This window comes from Scylla paramamosain, chromosome 37 (assembly GCF_035594125.1).
Source record: "Scylla paramamosain isolate STU-SP2022 chromosome 37, ASM3559412v1, whole genome shotgun sequence".
Classification (NCBI taxonomy): domain Eukaryota; kingdom Metazoa; phylum Arthropoda; class Malacostraca; order Decapoda; family Portunidae; genus Scylla; species Scylla paramamosain.
Window position 1 is genome coordinate 9317501 of NC_087187.1, and position 17500 is coordinate 9335000.

Consider the following 17500-nt stretch of genomic DNA (forward strand, 5'->3'; position numbering starts at 1 on the left):
AATATTTCGAGTCTCTCTCTCTCTCTCTCTCTCTCTCTCTCTCTCTCTCTCTCTCTCTCTCTCTCTCTCTCTCTCTCTCTCTCTCTCTCTCTCTTTCAACGGAAAAGAGCGGATTAAACGGAACAGAAGCTAAAGGTCTTGAGAAACGAAAGTAAAGAGGAAGTAAGTGCTGGAGGGAGGCAGGCGGCAAGTGGAGAGGGAGGCAGAGAGGCAGGGAGGCAGAGAGGCGTGGAGGGGAAGAAGGAGAAAGTTAACGTGACGTGACTCCGGTGGTTCGTCGCGGTGGTGAGAGGCGGAGGCTTGGCCAGGGCGGCACGAGAGAGTGTAAAATCTGAGTTGGCAACGACGGGAAGCAGCAGGAAGAAGGGGAGCAGGAAGAGGAAGAAGAGAAAGAAGGGAGGAAACAGGAAGGGATAAAAAGAAAGAGAGAGCGAAAAAAAAAATAAGTGTGCTGAAGGGAATAGAGTCAATGAAGGGAAGTATAAAGGAGACGACATCAAATTAGGAGGGAGTAAATGTTATCATAAAAATGTTTCCAGTCTTTAGTATTTGGACAAGAGATAACTCGGTGTGCTGGCGCCATTTTGAACCGTGCCAGTCGCCGCCAATGGATGGGTGAACCTGTTTGTCTGTTTGTCTGTCTGTTTGTTTGTTTTGTTTCGTTTCGTTTCATCTGCTGGCCTTTCGTAACTGTTGTTGTGTTGTCTTTATGTGGCAAATAAAAACGAATATGTTTGTGCATGAGAGAGAGAGAGAGAGAGAGAGAGAGAGAGAGAGAGAGAGAGAGAGAGAGAGAGAGAGAGAGAGAGAGAGAGAGAGAGAGAGAGAATCACCTTGGCCAATAGTGTCACTCATAACTATCATTATTACCATCATAACCGTTACTATTCATATTGATGCTACCACAACCACTCCACTTTTCCTTCCTACACTCATCATCTTCCTTTTACCCTTCGCGACCCCATTTTTACCTCCATTCCCTTTTCCCTTCAATCCACTACCACCAATTAAATTTACCCTCCCTCTCCCTTATCTCTATTTCTCTCTATCTCTATCTCTCCCTTATCTCTATTTCCATCTCCCTTGTCCTTTTCTCCCATTTACTCATTCAACACCTTCCTTTTCCCTTCACTATCACATCCATTTCATTCCTCTTTTACTATTTACATTAGTTATTTTCTTTTATACCTTTTCTTTTAATTTGTAGTGTTTCCTTTCACTTTTCTCTTCACCCTCCTCATTCTAACTTGTCTTTTCACTTTTCTTCTCATCATTAATCTATCATATTTATTTCGCCATTTCTGTTCACATTTCCTTACTTCTCACTTCATCATCTCGCATTACATTTTTTTTCCCTTTATCACTCCACTTCTTATTCTCTCCGTAAGCCAGTCACCTCCATTTTTATTTACGTTTCCTTATCTTTCACTTTATTATGTCCCATTCATGACCTCATCTACATCTCCCATTCTCTTCCTATTCTACATTATTTGCATTCCTTTCATATTCCTATACTTTCATTCTCTACTCACTATATATTTCTAACCGAGGTCCTATTTCCCATTCTCCCTATTCCCCGCTAAGCACCATTACTTCCATTTCTACTGGAGTTGAAATTCTTATAAAATAGTTTGCATTATTTTTTTTCACTTTTTTTTTTCCGTTGCTTTGGTTCACGTACGGAAAACAGGATGAGGATTACGAGACAGACTGGCACGCTATTCCGCAATCATTATTATTTACTAATCCTCAAATTGTATATAAATCTTGCGGGCATAAAAAAAAAAGAGGAAGAAAGAGAGATAAAAACGAGGGAAATTAGAGGCTTTTGCGCATTGTTTTCTTTGTTTTCTTTCTTCTTTAATGTGGAAGCAAACGTGATAGTGAAGGAAGAGATGGATCGCGGGTTGTGTTTGTGTGTTTGTGTGTTGTGTCGGCTTTAATGTTATTGTTGGGTGATTGTGTTTCCCGGCGCACGCACACACACACACACACACACACACACACACACACACACACACACACACACACACACACACACACACACACACACACACACACACACACACACACACACACACACACACACACACACACACACACACACACACACACAGAGAGACAGACATTATTTACACGCTGGATACAATAATTACAATAGTTTTTCTTCACAGTTTATAATCTAAATTTATTATTATTACTATTATTATTATTATTATTATTATTATTATTATTATTATTATTATTATTATTATTATTATTATTAATCATGAACGGAACATTTTAGTGTATTTACGTAACATTTATGTCTTTTATTGTTCCTCTCGTTCTCTCTCTTCTGCTTTTATTCTATCCTCCTTCTCCTCCTCTTCCTCCTCCTCCTCCTCCTCCTCTTCTTCCCTTCTTCCTTCATTCCTCCTTCCTTCCATTACCTTAAGTTTCCTCTCACCATACCATTACTAACCTCCCTTTCATACCTCTCTCTCTCTCTCTCTCTCTCTCTCTCTCTCTCTCTCTCTCTCTCTCTCTCTCTCTCTCTCTCTCTCTCTCTCTCTCTCTTCTGTAACCCTTGTCCCACTTTCCTTGCTCCTCCTCCTCCTCCTCCTCCTCCTCCTCCTCCTCCTCCTCCTCCTCCTCCTCCTCCTCCTCCTCCTCCTCCTCCTCCTCCTCCTGACACTCTCTCTCCCCTCAGACACGCTCCAGGTTGTGAAGGACCAGACGTACGGAGCCATGGACGAGTCGAAAGAGGGAGGCTGGAATGGCATGGTTGGCGAGCTGGTTAGGAAGGTGAGTAGCAATAGTAGTAGGAGGAGGAGGAAGGGATGTTGGTGTTTATCATAGTGGGGCACCTTATGATTTCTTCGTTACTGTATTGTTCCTCAGTCTTTTTTCTAGGTTCTAATATTTGTTGTTATTTGTTAAGTTAAAGGGGATTTTTTTTTATTTATTTATTTTTTTTTATTGAGTTTAAAGAGAGAAGTGTGAGCTCTTGGGGAACTTTTTTTTATATGTTGATGTGTGGAGTTTCTCTCTCTCTCTCTCTCTCTCTCTCTCTCTCTCTCTCTCTCTCTCTCTCTCTCTCTCTCTCTCTCTCTCTCTCTCTCTCTCTCTCTCTCTCTCTCTCTCTCTCTCTCTCTCTCTCTCTCTCCTCTCGTTTTCTGGTGATCCTTTCCAATTGAGACTTTCCTACTACTACTAATTTACTGAGAGAGTATCAGATGTTTTACTAAGAATATGGCTCCTGCGTGACGTTACTATTATTGAGTAGATGATGATGATGATGATGATGATGATGATGATGATGATGATGATGATGATGATGGTGGTTGTGGTGGTGATGAAATTATATGTTAATCTAGTATTTTGATGCCAATTTCCTTTTATTTTTTCCCCCTTCAAAATTAGCGTACAAGGTTTAGTTCATATTATTTATTCTCCATTTTTTATGATCCGTTTCTGATGGACTCTCACTCATTAGACTTTTTATTTATTTGTCTTTTATTTTAATTTTGTTGTCCTTGGCCGGTGCTCTTTCTATGAACATAAAAAAAAGCTTATAAACGTAAGGAAGACTGCAAGCAACCAGTCTGTCTACACCTGTACAAACCATGCATTCCTATATAATCTATCTTTCCTACTCATTATTTTTATTCATTTTTTATTACCTATTTTTTTATTCCCTATTTTTTCCCTTCGTTCTTTTTTTTTTTTCCTCCTAACCTGTTTTTATTTGTGTCTATCATCGTGCTTTTCTTCGTTTATCTTTTGTTACACGTCATTATCATCTACTGAATTGCCTTCCTTACCCTCGTCGTCTTCTTTTTCCTCCTCCTCCTCCTCCTCCTGGCTATTCATGTAGTTTTCAAGCAAAATAACTTTCCGTGTTTATCGAACCCATAAAACTTGAGGACAAAGAAAGAAGAGAAAAATCTAATACTTCTTTCCTGTATTAAAACCAAACATCAAAACTTATCGTAAAAGTAAAAAGAAAAAAAAAAGTAAAAGAAAAAAGAAAAACGGGTATAAAAGAAAGACACGGAGTAGAAAGCTATTCACCCGATAAACAATAGTAATAATAAAAAAAAAAGACCATGGAAATTGTACCCCCTAAATAGTTTAGAGATCCTAGGTTAAAAAATTGATGATAATGATAATAAATAAACAAATAAGCTATAAGAAAATATTGTGAAAAATTTACCCTAATGTATAAATGTGCAAATCTCTGTGCTCCCTCCTTCACAAAAATAAATACACAAATTAAAAAAGAAAAAGTTATCATCATAAATATCATAATCAACAATCACAAGCAACAATATTATATAAAAAATACACACAAAAAAAATATATTTACTCAAATGTTATTACCAAAATCTCAGTTCTTACCTCTTCCTCCCCCAACCACACAAAAAGAAGAAAAACACGTCTTTCTGAAAATAATAAACACAACAGTACAGGAGTTCCCACGTAATACCGGAGTCCCCACGTAATACCTATCTTATTTTCCCTTACTTTTCCCCTTTTTCCTCGTATTTTTCCAGAGGTTCATGGCGGTGCAGTGTTAGGGTAGAAGTGGTGTGCTGTTAGGCTAAATTATTAGTCAGAAAGTGCTCTTGGGTAGGGAGACGAGGAGCGAGGGAGGGAGGAAAGGTGGGAGAGAGGGTGGGAGGGAGGAAAGAGGCAAGTAAGAGGGGGTGTGGGAAGTAAAGGAGAGGGCAGTAAAGACAGTCTTAAGCGTGGTACTCTTGACCTAGTTTATTCTTAGCCTGGGGACGCTGGCTGGAGAGGAGGAAGAGGAGGAGGAGGCAGTGGATGTGGTGGCGGAAATGGAGAAGGAATGGAGTACTGGTGGGGGAGTGAGTCTGAACAAAGGAGATGAAGAGCAGGGAGTGGAGGGAGAGGAAGAGGGAGAGAAAAAGGACGACAGAGACAGTGTTAGAAAGCATAGACAGATGAGACACAACAAAGAGAAGTTAAAAGTACAAAAACTGACACAAAACCTTGAAACTAAACCACAAAAAAAAATAAATAAATAAATAAATAAAATAAACAAGTCCACCCTCACAGAACTACAAAGAAAACGTTAAATACAAACCAAAAGAAAACGAGAAGAACCAGAACAAGAAAACGAAGATAAGTTGAACCCGCAAAGAAAACGAGACGTACGTACCTCTTAAACATACCTCTTCCTTCTTCTCCCTCCTCCTTCACAAACAGCACCTCACAATTTTGGCTAAGAACAACCACAGCCTCGATGCCTCCTTTAAACCTCAGAGATCTCGTTCCCTGCACTAATTCCCGCCCTTACGTTGCTGAGGACAATGGATGGTGTTTTGAAAGGAGGCCCGCTCAACCTTCTCTAAGTTCGGGGCTCAGAATGGCTTCTTTCAAGACATATGTGGCTGGTGGATGCAAGGCGGTGAGAAGTTAGAGAGAGAGAGAGAGAGAGAGAGAGAGAGAGAGAGAGAGAGAGAGAGAGAGAGAGAGAGAGAGAGAGAGAGAGACGTTGTTCTTCCCATTCTTGTCGTTTTTTTTTCTTGTTTTAATTATTACACCCACTTCTCTCCTTTCCCTACTCCTCCTCCTCCTCCTATTTAACATATACCAAGGAGAGAAAGAGGAGGAGGAGGAGGAGGAGGAGTGGGGGAGAATGGAAGCCTGGGTACTTTAATTATTCTTAGTTCTGTCCTTACCCCCGTCTCCCCCTCCCTCCCCCGTTACTCCTCCCCTCCTTCACCTTCTCCACCTTTACACATACTTAAAAGGTGGAAGACGACGAGGAGGAGGAGGAGGAAAAGGAGAGGAAGAATGGAGGTTTGGGCTCTTAGTTCTGTCCTCCCCACCCTCCACCCTTCCTCCACCTCTTCTTTCACGTTTTCCACACATACTTAGAAGGTGGCAGAAGAAGACGAGGAGGAGGAAGAGGGAGGAGAGGTGTGGGCGTGCGTGGGAAGACAGGTGTGTAGTGTGGGTGTGGAAAGGAAGGTGGAGATGGGTGGAGTTTAGAAGGATGAAAGTGGAGAAGGAGGAGGAGGAGGAGGAGGAGGAGGAGGAGGAGAAGTTATCCTCCTCCTTTTTCTTCACATCAGGTCTTGTGAAGGTTTGGTGACTGGATCTGATGGTGTCCTCCTCCTCCTCCTCCTCCTCCTCCTCCTCCTCCTCCTCCTCCTCCTCCTCCTCCTCCTCCTCCTCCTCCTCAATTTTTTTTTTCAACTTTTTCTCTTTCCTTTACTTAGTTCACTGCCTTCTCTTCCCTGATTGAGCCAGTGCTTCTCATTAATTTAAGAGGCAGACTCGCAAACACTCATAAAAAGATCCTCATCATCACTACTTGTTTTTGTTTTATTTAATTTTATTTCTTGTTGGCTGTGTGTGTGTGTGTGTGTGTGTGTGTGTGTGTGTGTGTGTGTGTGTGTGTGTGTGTGTGTGTGTGTGTGTGTGTGTGTGTGACTGACCTATTTTGTATATTCTCTCTTTGGTTTCCTTGTTTTCTCATTCTCCTTTAATACTTTCCAAATTTTTGCTGTTATTATTATTTATCCGTATTTTTTCTTTTGGATGCATTTTTGTTTAGTTCAGAGAGAGAGAGAGAGAGAGAGAGAGAGAGAGAGAGAGAGCGCGCATCTGTCTTAGGTTGCTAGGCTGGCTAACTCTATGCCACCACCACCACCACCACCACCTCCATTCTGTCTCCGTGCCTCTCTCTGTCTCTTTATGTATAATGTCTTTTCTTAAAGGGGATAAGATAAAGCTAAACAGCCATTGCACGTTAGTACCCGTTGGGAGAGTGAAAGTCTTGGGAAGGTTCAGGGAATGAGAGCATTGCCCTTTTTTTTTTTTTTGTTAAATAGAATAAAAGGAATAAAAGACTCTTGTGGTGGGTAAATATACTTTCTGAATGCCTTTTTGTTCGTCTTTTTTCATGATTTCAAGTTTCAGGCCTCTCTCTCTCTCTCTCTCTCTCTCTCTCTCTCTCTCTCTCTCTCTCTCTCTCTCTCTCTCTCTCTCTCTCTCTCTCTCTCTCTCTGCTGCTTCGCGCTTTCCCCACTTGATTTATTTTTTTTTAATATTCATTTCTCGTTTTCCTTCCGTAATTTCCTTCAAGTCCTTATTTTATCTTATGATTCCCCGTCGTTCTCTTTCTCCTCTATTTATCCATCTTTTTTTTTTTTCGCCATAACCAGCTCGTTGGAGAGAGAGAGAGAGAGAGAGAGAGAGAGAGAGAGAGAGAGAGAGAGAGAGAGAGAGACTTGCATACACAAACACACGCACACGCACACGTACACAGTCAAACTTCTGCGCAGCACACACACAGCAGCCAACATGTGCAGTGACGGGCTGTCAGGGATGTCATTGCCACTTTTCGCTTCTCACTGCCCTCCCTCCTCTTCGTGACGGGCAGCTGTCGAGTGTCTTGGCGTCCCATCCCTTGGTATTAACACATCAACTCTCCGACACTGACTTTAGGCAAATCAGATTGATGGAGTAATTATTGTTATCCTGCGAGGAAGAGATGGGGAGGAGAGGAGAGTGAAGGGAGAGGATGGGGGAGCGAGAGGGAGTATGCGACCAATCAGCGTCATCCATCTGCCGAGAACATTCTTACCAACATGATATCTCACTATTTTTTAACACTACATTCACGCACAGTGGAGGAATCGCAGCCAGACACACAATTCACATCCATTCACATTATCAACACGTCTAACCGCATCGTCCTTTAGCCTGGAGCGCTTCCCAGACATGTCACGAGGAACACCTTTACACACACTCCTGTTGGCATGCCGGTCTGCTGGTGGTCGCGGACTGACACCACTCACACCAGCCACGCCGCTCCTCGCAGTGACTTCTTGGGAATGGAGTGCATTGTGTGGCGGTGTGTGGTGTGTGGTGGTGTAATGGGAACTTTCCGTGTGTGTGTCACCCGTCCTGATGCTGAGGCGGCAAGGCGAGGCTCGGAAGGAGGAGGAGGGGGAGGTGTTGCTGATTCCCAAGCGGCGGCGTCCTCACGTTAGGTATTGGTACCCTCTCTCGTTTTAATTCAGTGTGTCTTTTAATTTATGGTTGGGTTTTTCTGTTTTTTGTGGTGTTGGGATTGTTTTTTTTGGATGATGTGTAATGGGAAGGTATTTGAACTGTGTTAATTGAGGTTGTTTTCCCGCAGTTTTATGAGGTTTCTTGTGTAAGGAATTAAGAGGCGTTTTATGGTCATGTCAAAGGTGGAAGGGCCTTGGAATGTACTAGTTGAGGATGTTTTTAGCTTCGTTTTAGCAGGGTGGCATGTTGTTGGTAGTGTTGTTGCTAGTTATGTTCTTTTTTTTTATTTCGTTTTTCCTGGTCATTTTTATTCACACACACACACACACACACGGGAAGGTTGACATGTATTCGTTATGTTAACCTTGATTTTTCTCATTATTTTCGTCATTATCTTAGAACATTTTCTGTTACCATTACATTACCTGTTCCCATTTCTCCTCTCTACTGACTACCTCCAACCCCTCCTCCTCCATCACCACCACCTCGCTCCTCCCCCTGCATCACTCGTCTCCCATCTACCACCACTAGCACCCCTCTCACCCCCCTCCATCACCACTTCCTTGCCCCCTTACATGACTGCCTTCTTCATCACTACTGCCTCTCCCTTCACATCACCACCATCTCCTCTTCCTCTCAGAAGCACCATCACAATCACCACCACCACCACCACCACCTCAGCACCCCCTCCCTCCCAATTTCCTCCTCCTCCGCGCCCGCTTCCTTCTCTCTCTCCTGCGCCGCAGCCTTACTCTCCTGCGCATCTCAGATGAGTGTTGGTAATTATTAACAGCCTCGTTAGAATAAACTGCGTAGTTACTGTTGCTTGCATTTATTCTCTGATTAGTATCGTATCGCTTCTTTTGTTCATTGTTGAAGTCGAAAATTGTTTGTGTGTGTGTGTGTGTGTGTGTGTGTGTGTGTGTGTGATGGCTTTTATATTAAAAAAAAAGAAAAAGTGGTTAAGTAAGACAAAACGTAGGGAATGGAAACTTCAATTTTTATTCGAGCTCCCTCCTCCTCCTCCTCCTCCTGGAGCGAGAAGTCTTTTCATGTTAATTTAGAGAGAAAAAAAAAATGAGTTGTAGGTGAATGAAGCTTAATGGAGAGAGAGAGAGAGAGAGAGAGAGAGAGAGAGAGAGAGAGAGAGAGAGAGAGAGAGAGAGAGAGAGACCCCGACCGACCGAACGCCTACGCCCAAACAGCTTCACCTTCACCCGAAAATACTTTTATTCCCTTGAAATGACAAAGTTTCGTTCCAATTCTCATGAAAGTAAAACACACATTTTCCTCAACTTATTCTCCCTTCTTCCATTGGCGCCTTCTGAGTCAAGTTTGGTAGTTTATCCAAATGCTAAGGCCCTCCTCCTCCTCCTCCTCCTCCTCCTCCTCGAACACATTTACGCCGTTCACCCTCCTTTTACACTCCTGTCCTTCTGTATTCATTGCTTTCCCTACCATTTCTTTCCTCCTTTCCCCTCTATTCCCCTTCCTTCTTACATTCCTCGCTGCATATTTCTTCCTTTTTTTCTCTTTCCCTTTACGTTCCTTTGTTTTTTTTTATCGCTTGCCTTTCTTGTCCTTCATATTTTCCCTTTTATTCCTTTTTCTTCCACTTGTTCAACACTATAAACCATTCTCATTCCCTTCATCCTCTCTTTTTCTTCCTCTTCTCTCTATTCTCTCCCACTTCTTTCCTTTACCTATCTCTCCATTCCATACATATTCTTCTTTTTCCTCACCTACTTATTCATTCCCTCCCCTCTCTTTCCTTCCTCACCAACCTCCATTCCTTTCCCTTTCTTGTCTCCTCCTCCTCCCTACTCGCCTTCCTCCCCATTCCCTCTCCTCTCTTGCCTCCCCTCTCGTCTCCCTCTCCTTTCCCTCTCCCTCTCTCTCTCCATTCCAATCCCCTCTCTTGCCTCTCCCACTTCCCCCTCCCTCTTCCACCCTCTCCCTGCGAGCATGTGGATAACGCCCACACTGAAATGACTCCAGTAATTAGCTGTGGTGCTTGCGTTAATTCTGAATAGCTTTTTTTTTTACGTTTCCTTTTTTCCAGTTCAATGGTTGGCGTGGAAGCTTTTGGGCGAGCGATTCTTTGTGGAATTTTGATCTTCATTTCGATATGCCACGTGTGTGTATGTGTGTGTGTGTGTGTGTGTGTGTGTGTGTGTGTGTGTGTGTGTGTGTGTGTGTGTGTGTGTGTGTGTGTGTGTAAGCGCCTTTCTGTCTTTTTGTTAGTTTATCTGGCAGTCAGTCTTCCATGTTTTTTTTTTTTTTTCCTCTCTCTCTTTCTCGATTGCCTGTTTCTACGTCTGTTTCTTTCTACGCATGTGTTTGTCTGCTTCCCTGTCTGTCTATATGTATGGATGGATGTATGTTTGTTGCTTTCACTCTATCAGTCTACCTATTCTCAAACTATTTTCCATTTTTCTGTCTTAACTTTGTGTGTGTGTGTGTGTGTGTGTGTGTGTGTGTGTGTGTGTGTGTGTGTGTGTGTGTGTGTGTGTGTGAGAGAGGTCAAAGAGTTCAAGGTCGAGGGGGCTTCACAGAAAGGGTAATTAGATCTTTGGCCTCGCCTTTGATGGCCGGCCAGTCGTTTAGAAATGCCTTTGAAGATGATGATGGCAGAGGAGAGAAGGAAAGTAGATAGTCTCCATTATTTTTTAAAGGGTGAATGTATGTATGTATGTATGTACGTAGAAGTTATATGAAGGCAGGAGTGTGGGTGGCTAGGTATGTATGTGCACGCTTCACACACACACACACACACACACACACACACACACACACACACACACACACACGGACAGACACACGGACGCATATTTTCTAGATCTGTATCCGCTTCTGGAGTGGAGAAAACAAATATATTTTTAGCTAAAAGTACTTAACATCTTTTACGTCCCTCCTCCTTCTCTCTCCTGTCTCTCTTCTCTCATCCGCTCCTTACTCTCTCTTCCCTTCCACTTCCTTCCTTTCTCTCGGGTACATTCTCATATTTTTTTTCCTCCTCTTCCTCCTCCTCCTCCTCTCTACTGTCTCCGTACATTTATCAGTAGCTATTAATGCCTTCTTTTACGTATATATGCATCATCACCGCCACCATCAGTTACAGTACTAGTAGTAGTAGTCGTAGCAGTAGTGGTAGTAGTAGTGGACTTCATATTGGTGTAATTTCCATAGTCTCTCTCTCTCTCTCTCTCTCTCTCTCTCTCTCTCTCTCTCTCTCTCTCTCTCTCTCTCTCTCTCTCTCTCTCTCTCTCTCTCTCTCTCTCTCTCGGGCCATCAGGTCCCTGTAAGAAGTTGGTCTGGTAAATACAAAATGTTTTTCGTGTGTGTATGTGTGTGTGTGTGTGTGTGTGTGTGTGTGTGTGTGTGTGTGTGTGTGTGTGTGTGTGTGTCTGGGGCTTGAGTGCACAGGTTGTCTCGTTGTGTGTTTACGAGACAGACAGGAAACCGCGGTTTGTGTGTGTGTGTGTGTGTGTGTGTGTGTGTGTGTGTGTGTGTGTGTGTGTGTGTGTGTGTGTGTGTGTGTGTGTCTTTGAAGTCCGTGAAGTTGGAGAATATTTTTATTATATTTTCTTCTATTCTATTTAGCTCTTATTGTCATACTACTACTACTACTACTACTACTACTACTACTACTACTACTACTACTACTACTACTACTACTACTACTACTACTTCTTCTTCTTCTTCTTCTTCTTCTTCTTCTTCTTCTTCTTCTTCTTCTTCTTCTTCTTCTTCTTCTTCTTCTTCTTCTTCTTCTTCTTCTTCTTCTTCTTCTTCTTCTTCTTCTTCTTCTTCTTCTTCTTCTTCTTACAATTATCACCACCACCACCACCACCTCCACCTCTTTCCCTCCATGAAGGCAAATGCAGTAATTGTTAACTTCACAAAAAACTCACTTCCATAATATTCGTAATGTAACCAAATACGAGCGTATGAATGGGAAGGAAGAGAGAAAGAGGGGAAAAAGATGAAGATGAGGAGGAGAATGAACAAAGAGGAGAATGGAGTTAGTACAAAAGGACCAGAGAGAGAGAGAGAGAGAGAGAGAGAGAGAGAGAGAGAGAGAGAGAGAGAGAGAGAGAGAGCACTAAGGCCCATATACATAAATACATTCCATTCTCACCACGACTATTTTTACAGGCCACAGAGATGATTACCTTGGTTCTCACTGGTGTTTCTCCTGTTAAAAATGTAGAAATCTTGTTAATTTGTCACTAGCATTATAGAAACACCGTTAAAAATCCTTGTCACTTCAATTGTAGCCTCTTGAAAATATTGGAAACCCTGTGTCACTTCAACTAGAGCCTTTTAAAGAAGTGAAGAATCCGTGTCACTTCAATTAGAGCCTTTTAGAAGTAGTGAAGAACCCGTGTCACTTCAACTAGAGCCTTTTAGAAGTAGTGAAGAAGCCGTGTCACTTCAACTAGAGCCTTTTAAAGTAGTGAAGAACCCGTGTCACTTCAACTAGAGCCTTTTAAAGTAGTGATGATCCCTTGTCACTTCAACTAGAGCCTTTTAAAGTAGTGATGATCCCTTGTCACTCCAACTAGAGCCTTTTAAATTAGTGAAGAACCCGTGTCACTTCAACTAGAGCCTTTTAAAGTAGTGATGATCCCTTGTCACTTCAACTAGAGCCTTTTAGAAGTAGTGAAGAAGCCGTGTCACTTCAACTAGAGCCTTTTCAGAAAAATAAAGAGTGTCACTTCAAGTACACCCTTTCGAAAGTAGTGGAAATGTGGCGCAGTGTTTCAGAATATGGTACTAAGGGCGACCACCACAGGGCAAGACGACCCCACCAGGAGCGTCTTCCCATCATTCTCAGCGCCCTTACCTGCGTGTCTCCTGGCGCACCTGAAGGATTTCTTATGTTAGGTTTTGTCCCTCGGAGCCCCCTACCCCCCTCCCCTTGTGGCCTCCCTTCTTGCCCATTCGTCCCCCTCCCTTCCGTCTCGTCCGCCTAGCCCCTCCTACTTCCCTTTCTCCCGTTTTCTGTTTCGTGAGTTTCCTGATTGGTTGGTAGACTTTTGTAAGATTTTGTTTATGTTTGTTTGTTAAGGTGATTCGTTATTTGTTTGTTTTTGTTGTTGGTCTATAGTAGTTTATGTTTTGTTCTTTATGAGGTTATGATGACTTCTCTTGTTCTTGTTCGTGCTGTTGTTGTTCTACCATCACTACTAATACTCTTAATACTACTACTACTACTACAGCAGCAACAACAACAACAACAACAACAACAACAACAACAACAACAACAACAACAACAACAACAACAACAACAACAACAACAACAACTACTACTACTACTACTACTACTACTACTACTACTACTACTACTACTACTACTACTACTACAGCCACATCTACAATCCCCATCCCTATCACCACCACCAGCCGCCTTTAAGTTTGCTTTGTGACGGCTTAATTTAAAACGTAGATTGAATGAAACAGCCTCATTATTTATTTTTGTTCTACCTCTTGCCCTCTACGTTAATGCGACAGCTGTTTATAGCGTACTCTTACTTTTTTTCTTTTTCTCTCTTCTACATCTCATTTACTTTACCTATTCTGAAGCTTTTACTGTGTTTTTGTACATCATTCTTTCTTTCTTTTTCTTTTTTCTTTTCCTTTCTACTTTTGTGTTACTTTACCTGTTTTGATCTTGTACTTTTAGATTTTTATTTTTTTTATGTTCCTTTATCTGCTTTATTTCCTACGGCTTTTCTTATTTTGTTTATCCTTTCGCACTTTACATTCTCTTACTTTTCTTTTCCTTGCTTTCCTTAACTTATACAAACCTTGCCTAATGTTTTGATTTACTTTTCTCATTTTATTTTACTTCTGGTTCTGTATCTTTTTTTTATAATGTCTCTTGTTTTGTCCTATTTCATCTTTCTTCATCTTGTTTTCCTTTCCTTTCCTTTCCTTTCTTCAGCCTAGAGTAACTTAACCAACCTAGCTTAATATAATCTAATCGTATCTAATGAATCTATACTTCACATTTTTTTTTATTCTCTTCCTTTAATTTCTCTCTCCTTCCCTTCCTTGCTTTCCTTTTAAGCTTCCATGATTTTTCTTCTATCTCCTTTTTTTCCTTTTTTTCTTTTCCTTTTTCCTTTTTTTCCTTTTTTTCCTTTTCCTTTTTTTCTTTTCCCTTTACACACACACACACACACACACACACACACACACACACACACACACACACACACACACACACACACACACACACACACACACACACACACACACACACACACACACACACACACACCTATGTAGAGCAATCCACGTTTTGAGTCCCAACTATTGAACATTCTCTCTCTCTCTCTCTCTCTCTCTCTCTCTCTCTCTCTCTCTCTCTCTCTCTCTCTCTCTCTCTCTCTCTCTCTCTCTCTCTCTCTCTCTCTCTCTCTCTCTCTCTCACCCCGCCACCCGTCCCCGTATTTTTGGAGATGTTCCCTGAAATACTCTGAGAAGAAACGTCACTGTTGCATCTCTCTCTCTCTCTCTCTCTCTCTCTCTCTCTCTCTCTCTCTCTCTCTCTCTCTCTCTCTCTCTCTCTCTCTCTCTCTCTCTCTCTCTCTCCAGTTTATTTGAAGATGACACTGATGAAATTTGAATGCCTGCCTCCCTCCTCCTCCTCCTCCTCCTCCTCCTCCTCCTCCTCCTCCTCCTCCTCCTCCTCCTCCTCCATGTCCTTGTCCTCTGCCTCCTCAAGTAAACAGCTGACGATATTATTTCACACCGTTTTCTCTCACATTTTTCCACGTCGTTCTCATGGGAAAGTGGCAACTTCGTGTTATTCTTCCTCTCCTCCTCCTCCTCCTCCTCCTCCTCCTCCTCCTCCTCCTCCTCCTCCTCCTCCTCCTCCTCCTCCTCCTCCTCCTCTGCCGCCAACCCACCTATTCCCATTTCTTGCTGTCTTCCTCTTTCGTATGATTTTTTTTCTCTCTTTTCTTCCTCCCTCCCTCCCTCCCACCCTCTCTCCCACTATCCTCTTTCTCCTCCCATTCCTGGTCTCTCTCCTACCTGTTCTTCCTCAGCACCCTACTTTCCCATTTCTCATTCTTCTTCCTCTCTTCTCTTAATTTTTGTCTGTTTTTTTCCTCCGAGACAAGAATAAATTGTAGAAACTGTGCTGCCATTTATGTTTTTTCTTCATTTTTTTTTACTCCTTGTTTTCATTATCTTTTTTTTTCTATCATAGGCGTCGTAAAGATTGTACAATACAGCTGTTACTTAAATGTGTCCTCTGGCTTCACTCAAAAAAAAAAAAAAAAAAAAAAAAAAAAAAAAAAAAACTGTAGGAAATGCCGTGATGGAGATTGATGGTAGGAAGGGACACGAGCAGCAGCAGCAGGAAGAGGAGGAGGAGGAGGAGGAGGAGGAGGAGGAGGAGGAGGAGGAGGAGGAAGATGCGTTTTTATGATCGTCTTCTTTACGACGGGGGAAGAAGAAAAAGGAGAGAAAAAACAAGAGAAAGGATTTTTATAACTCCGTTTGACCTTTTCCGGTAGAATAACCCTCTACAAATCTAATTTTACATGATATTAGACACTGGAAGGAGGAGAAAGAGGAGGGAGAATAGGGGAAGGGGAAAGGGTGGAAAGGGAGGAGTAGGGAAAGGAGGAGGAGGAGGAGGAATAATAGTGATAGGGGAAGGAGGACGGAGACTTGGAGGAGAAAAAGTAGGAGGAGGAGGAAGAATAACAGGGATAGGAGAAGGAGAAAGAGTAGGAGGGGGAAGGAGAAGGAAAAGGAATAATAGAGGGAGGAGAAGCAGAATCGAGGAAAGAGAAAGGGTAGGAGAAAAAAGAGAGAGAGGGGAGGATTTGGAGTAAAAGGATAGAAATAAAAGAAAAAAATAGGAGGAGGAGGAATAGGGAAAGGAGAGAAAAAAGAAGAGGAACAGAAAGGAAAGAGGAGGAGTAGGAAGATTATAGAAGATAAAGACTGGCCGACGAAAAGGAATACTGAAAGGAGACGAGAGAGAGAGAGAGAGAGAGAGAGAGAGAGAGAGAGAGAGAGAGAGAGAGAGAGAGAGAGAGAGAGAGAGAGAGAGAGTGAGTTGGTGGAAATTAGGAAATGCCAAGAATATACATATAAACAATATATAAAACAAAGTAAATTAGTTCATAATAATTAAGAAATACGATAACATGTGAATTAGAAGCAGCCAAAGGAGGAGGAAGGAAACGATAAAGTAGAAATGAGGAGGTAGAGGAGAAAAGGAAGGAAGAGGGAGATAAATATATATTAAAAGGGAATTAGAAGGCATTTATTTTCTTTACCTTTTATTCTCTCTCTCTCTCTCTCTCTCTCTCTCTCTCTCTCTCTCTCTCTCTCTCTCTCTCTCTCTCTCTCTCTCTCTCTCTCTCTCTCTCTCTCTCTCTCTCCAGCTTTTACTTTTCTACATTAATTTTTCGTCACCTCTTCTTCCCCACCTTTCCTCTTCATTTTTTTTATCCTAACTCTTCATTTCCTTATTTAGTTCCCATTATTATTTCCGTTTTCTGTTCCCATTCTCATTTTTTTTTCACTTCTCCATTTTCTTTATTTGTATTTTAGCTGTATTTTAACCCTTTTCTCTTATCCTCTTTCTTTTATTTCTTCTTTTTGTCATTTACAAGCTTATTCTTCGCTTATTTCAGGTTTATTTTTTCCTTTATTACTTTTTTGTCCAATTTTCTATCGGTCTTTTCTTTGTTATTTACCCGTTTTCTTTTCTCCGTATTTTTCATCTAATTTTCAGTATTTTATTCCCGTTTCTTGTCTTTTGTTTCTTTCATTTTCCTCTTCTCTTGTTTTACTTTTCCTTCCTTTTACCTTTTTTCTTCTATTTCCACTTTCCGTTCCACTGTTTATTATTCTGCATTTTATTTGTTTTTCTTATAAGTTCCTTCTTTCCTCTTCCTCCTCTTCCCTCTTTCTCTCCTATCTTCCTCTTACCTTCTACTCCATTTCTCCTTTCTTTCCCACCCTATTTCCTGCACTTTATCCACCTCCCTTCCTCTTATTTCCTGTGTGACTTTTTTTCCCATTTCCCGCCTTCTACTCCAACCCAATTTATCTGCCCCTCTCATTTTTTCCCTCTCCTTTCCCGTCATTCATTCCTCTCCTGTGTCACTCGCCTATTTCTCTTTCGCTGCCTCATTTCTTTTTCTCTTATTCCACTTTTCTGTTTTTTCTCCATTTCCTCTTTTTTTCACTATCTTCTCCCTATTCCTTTCTTCTTGTTGTCTCCTGTCTTTTCCCCGTTCATTGGCGTGTTTTACTCTTCCTTTTTATCTGTTTCCTCCATATGATTTCCTCCCTCCCCTCACGCGCTCCTTTTTTCCTTTCCTTTTTCCTCCCTTTGACATTTTTTCTCTCTATCATCTTGCCTATTTTCTTTCCTTCTCTTCTTCACACACCTTTCCTCATTTCCTGAAGTTAGAGAGAGGCCTCC

The 17500-nt window shown here is 41.8% G+C and overlaps 1 protein-coding gene across 1 annotated transcript in view; it reads left to right on the top strand.

Annotated features, from left to right (window-relative positions):
- LOC135091473 (glutamate receptor 1-like) overlaps positions 1-17500 on the top strand; it is a 452327-nt gene that overhangs the window by 335824 nt on the left and 99003 nt on the right. Inside the window, 1 exon segment of the mRNA XM_063989131.1 lies at positions 2693-2787. Coding sequence (XP_063845201.1) covers positions 2693-2787 — 95 coding nt within the window.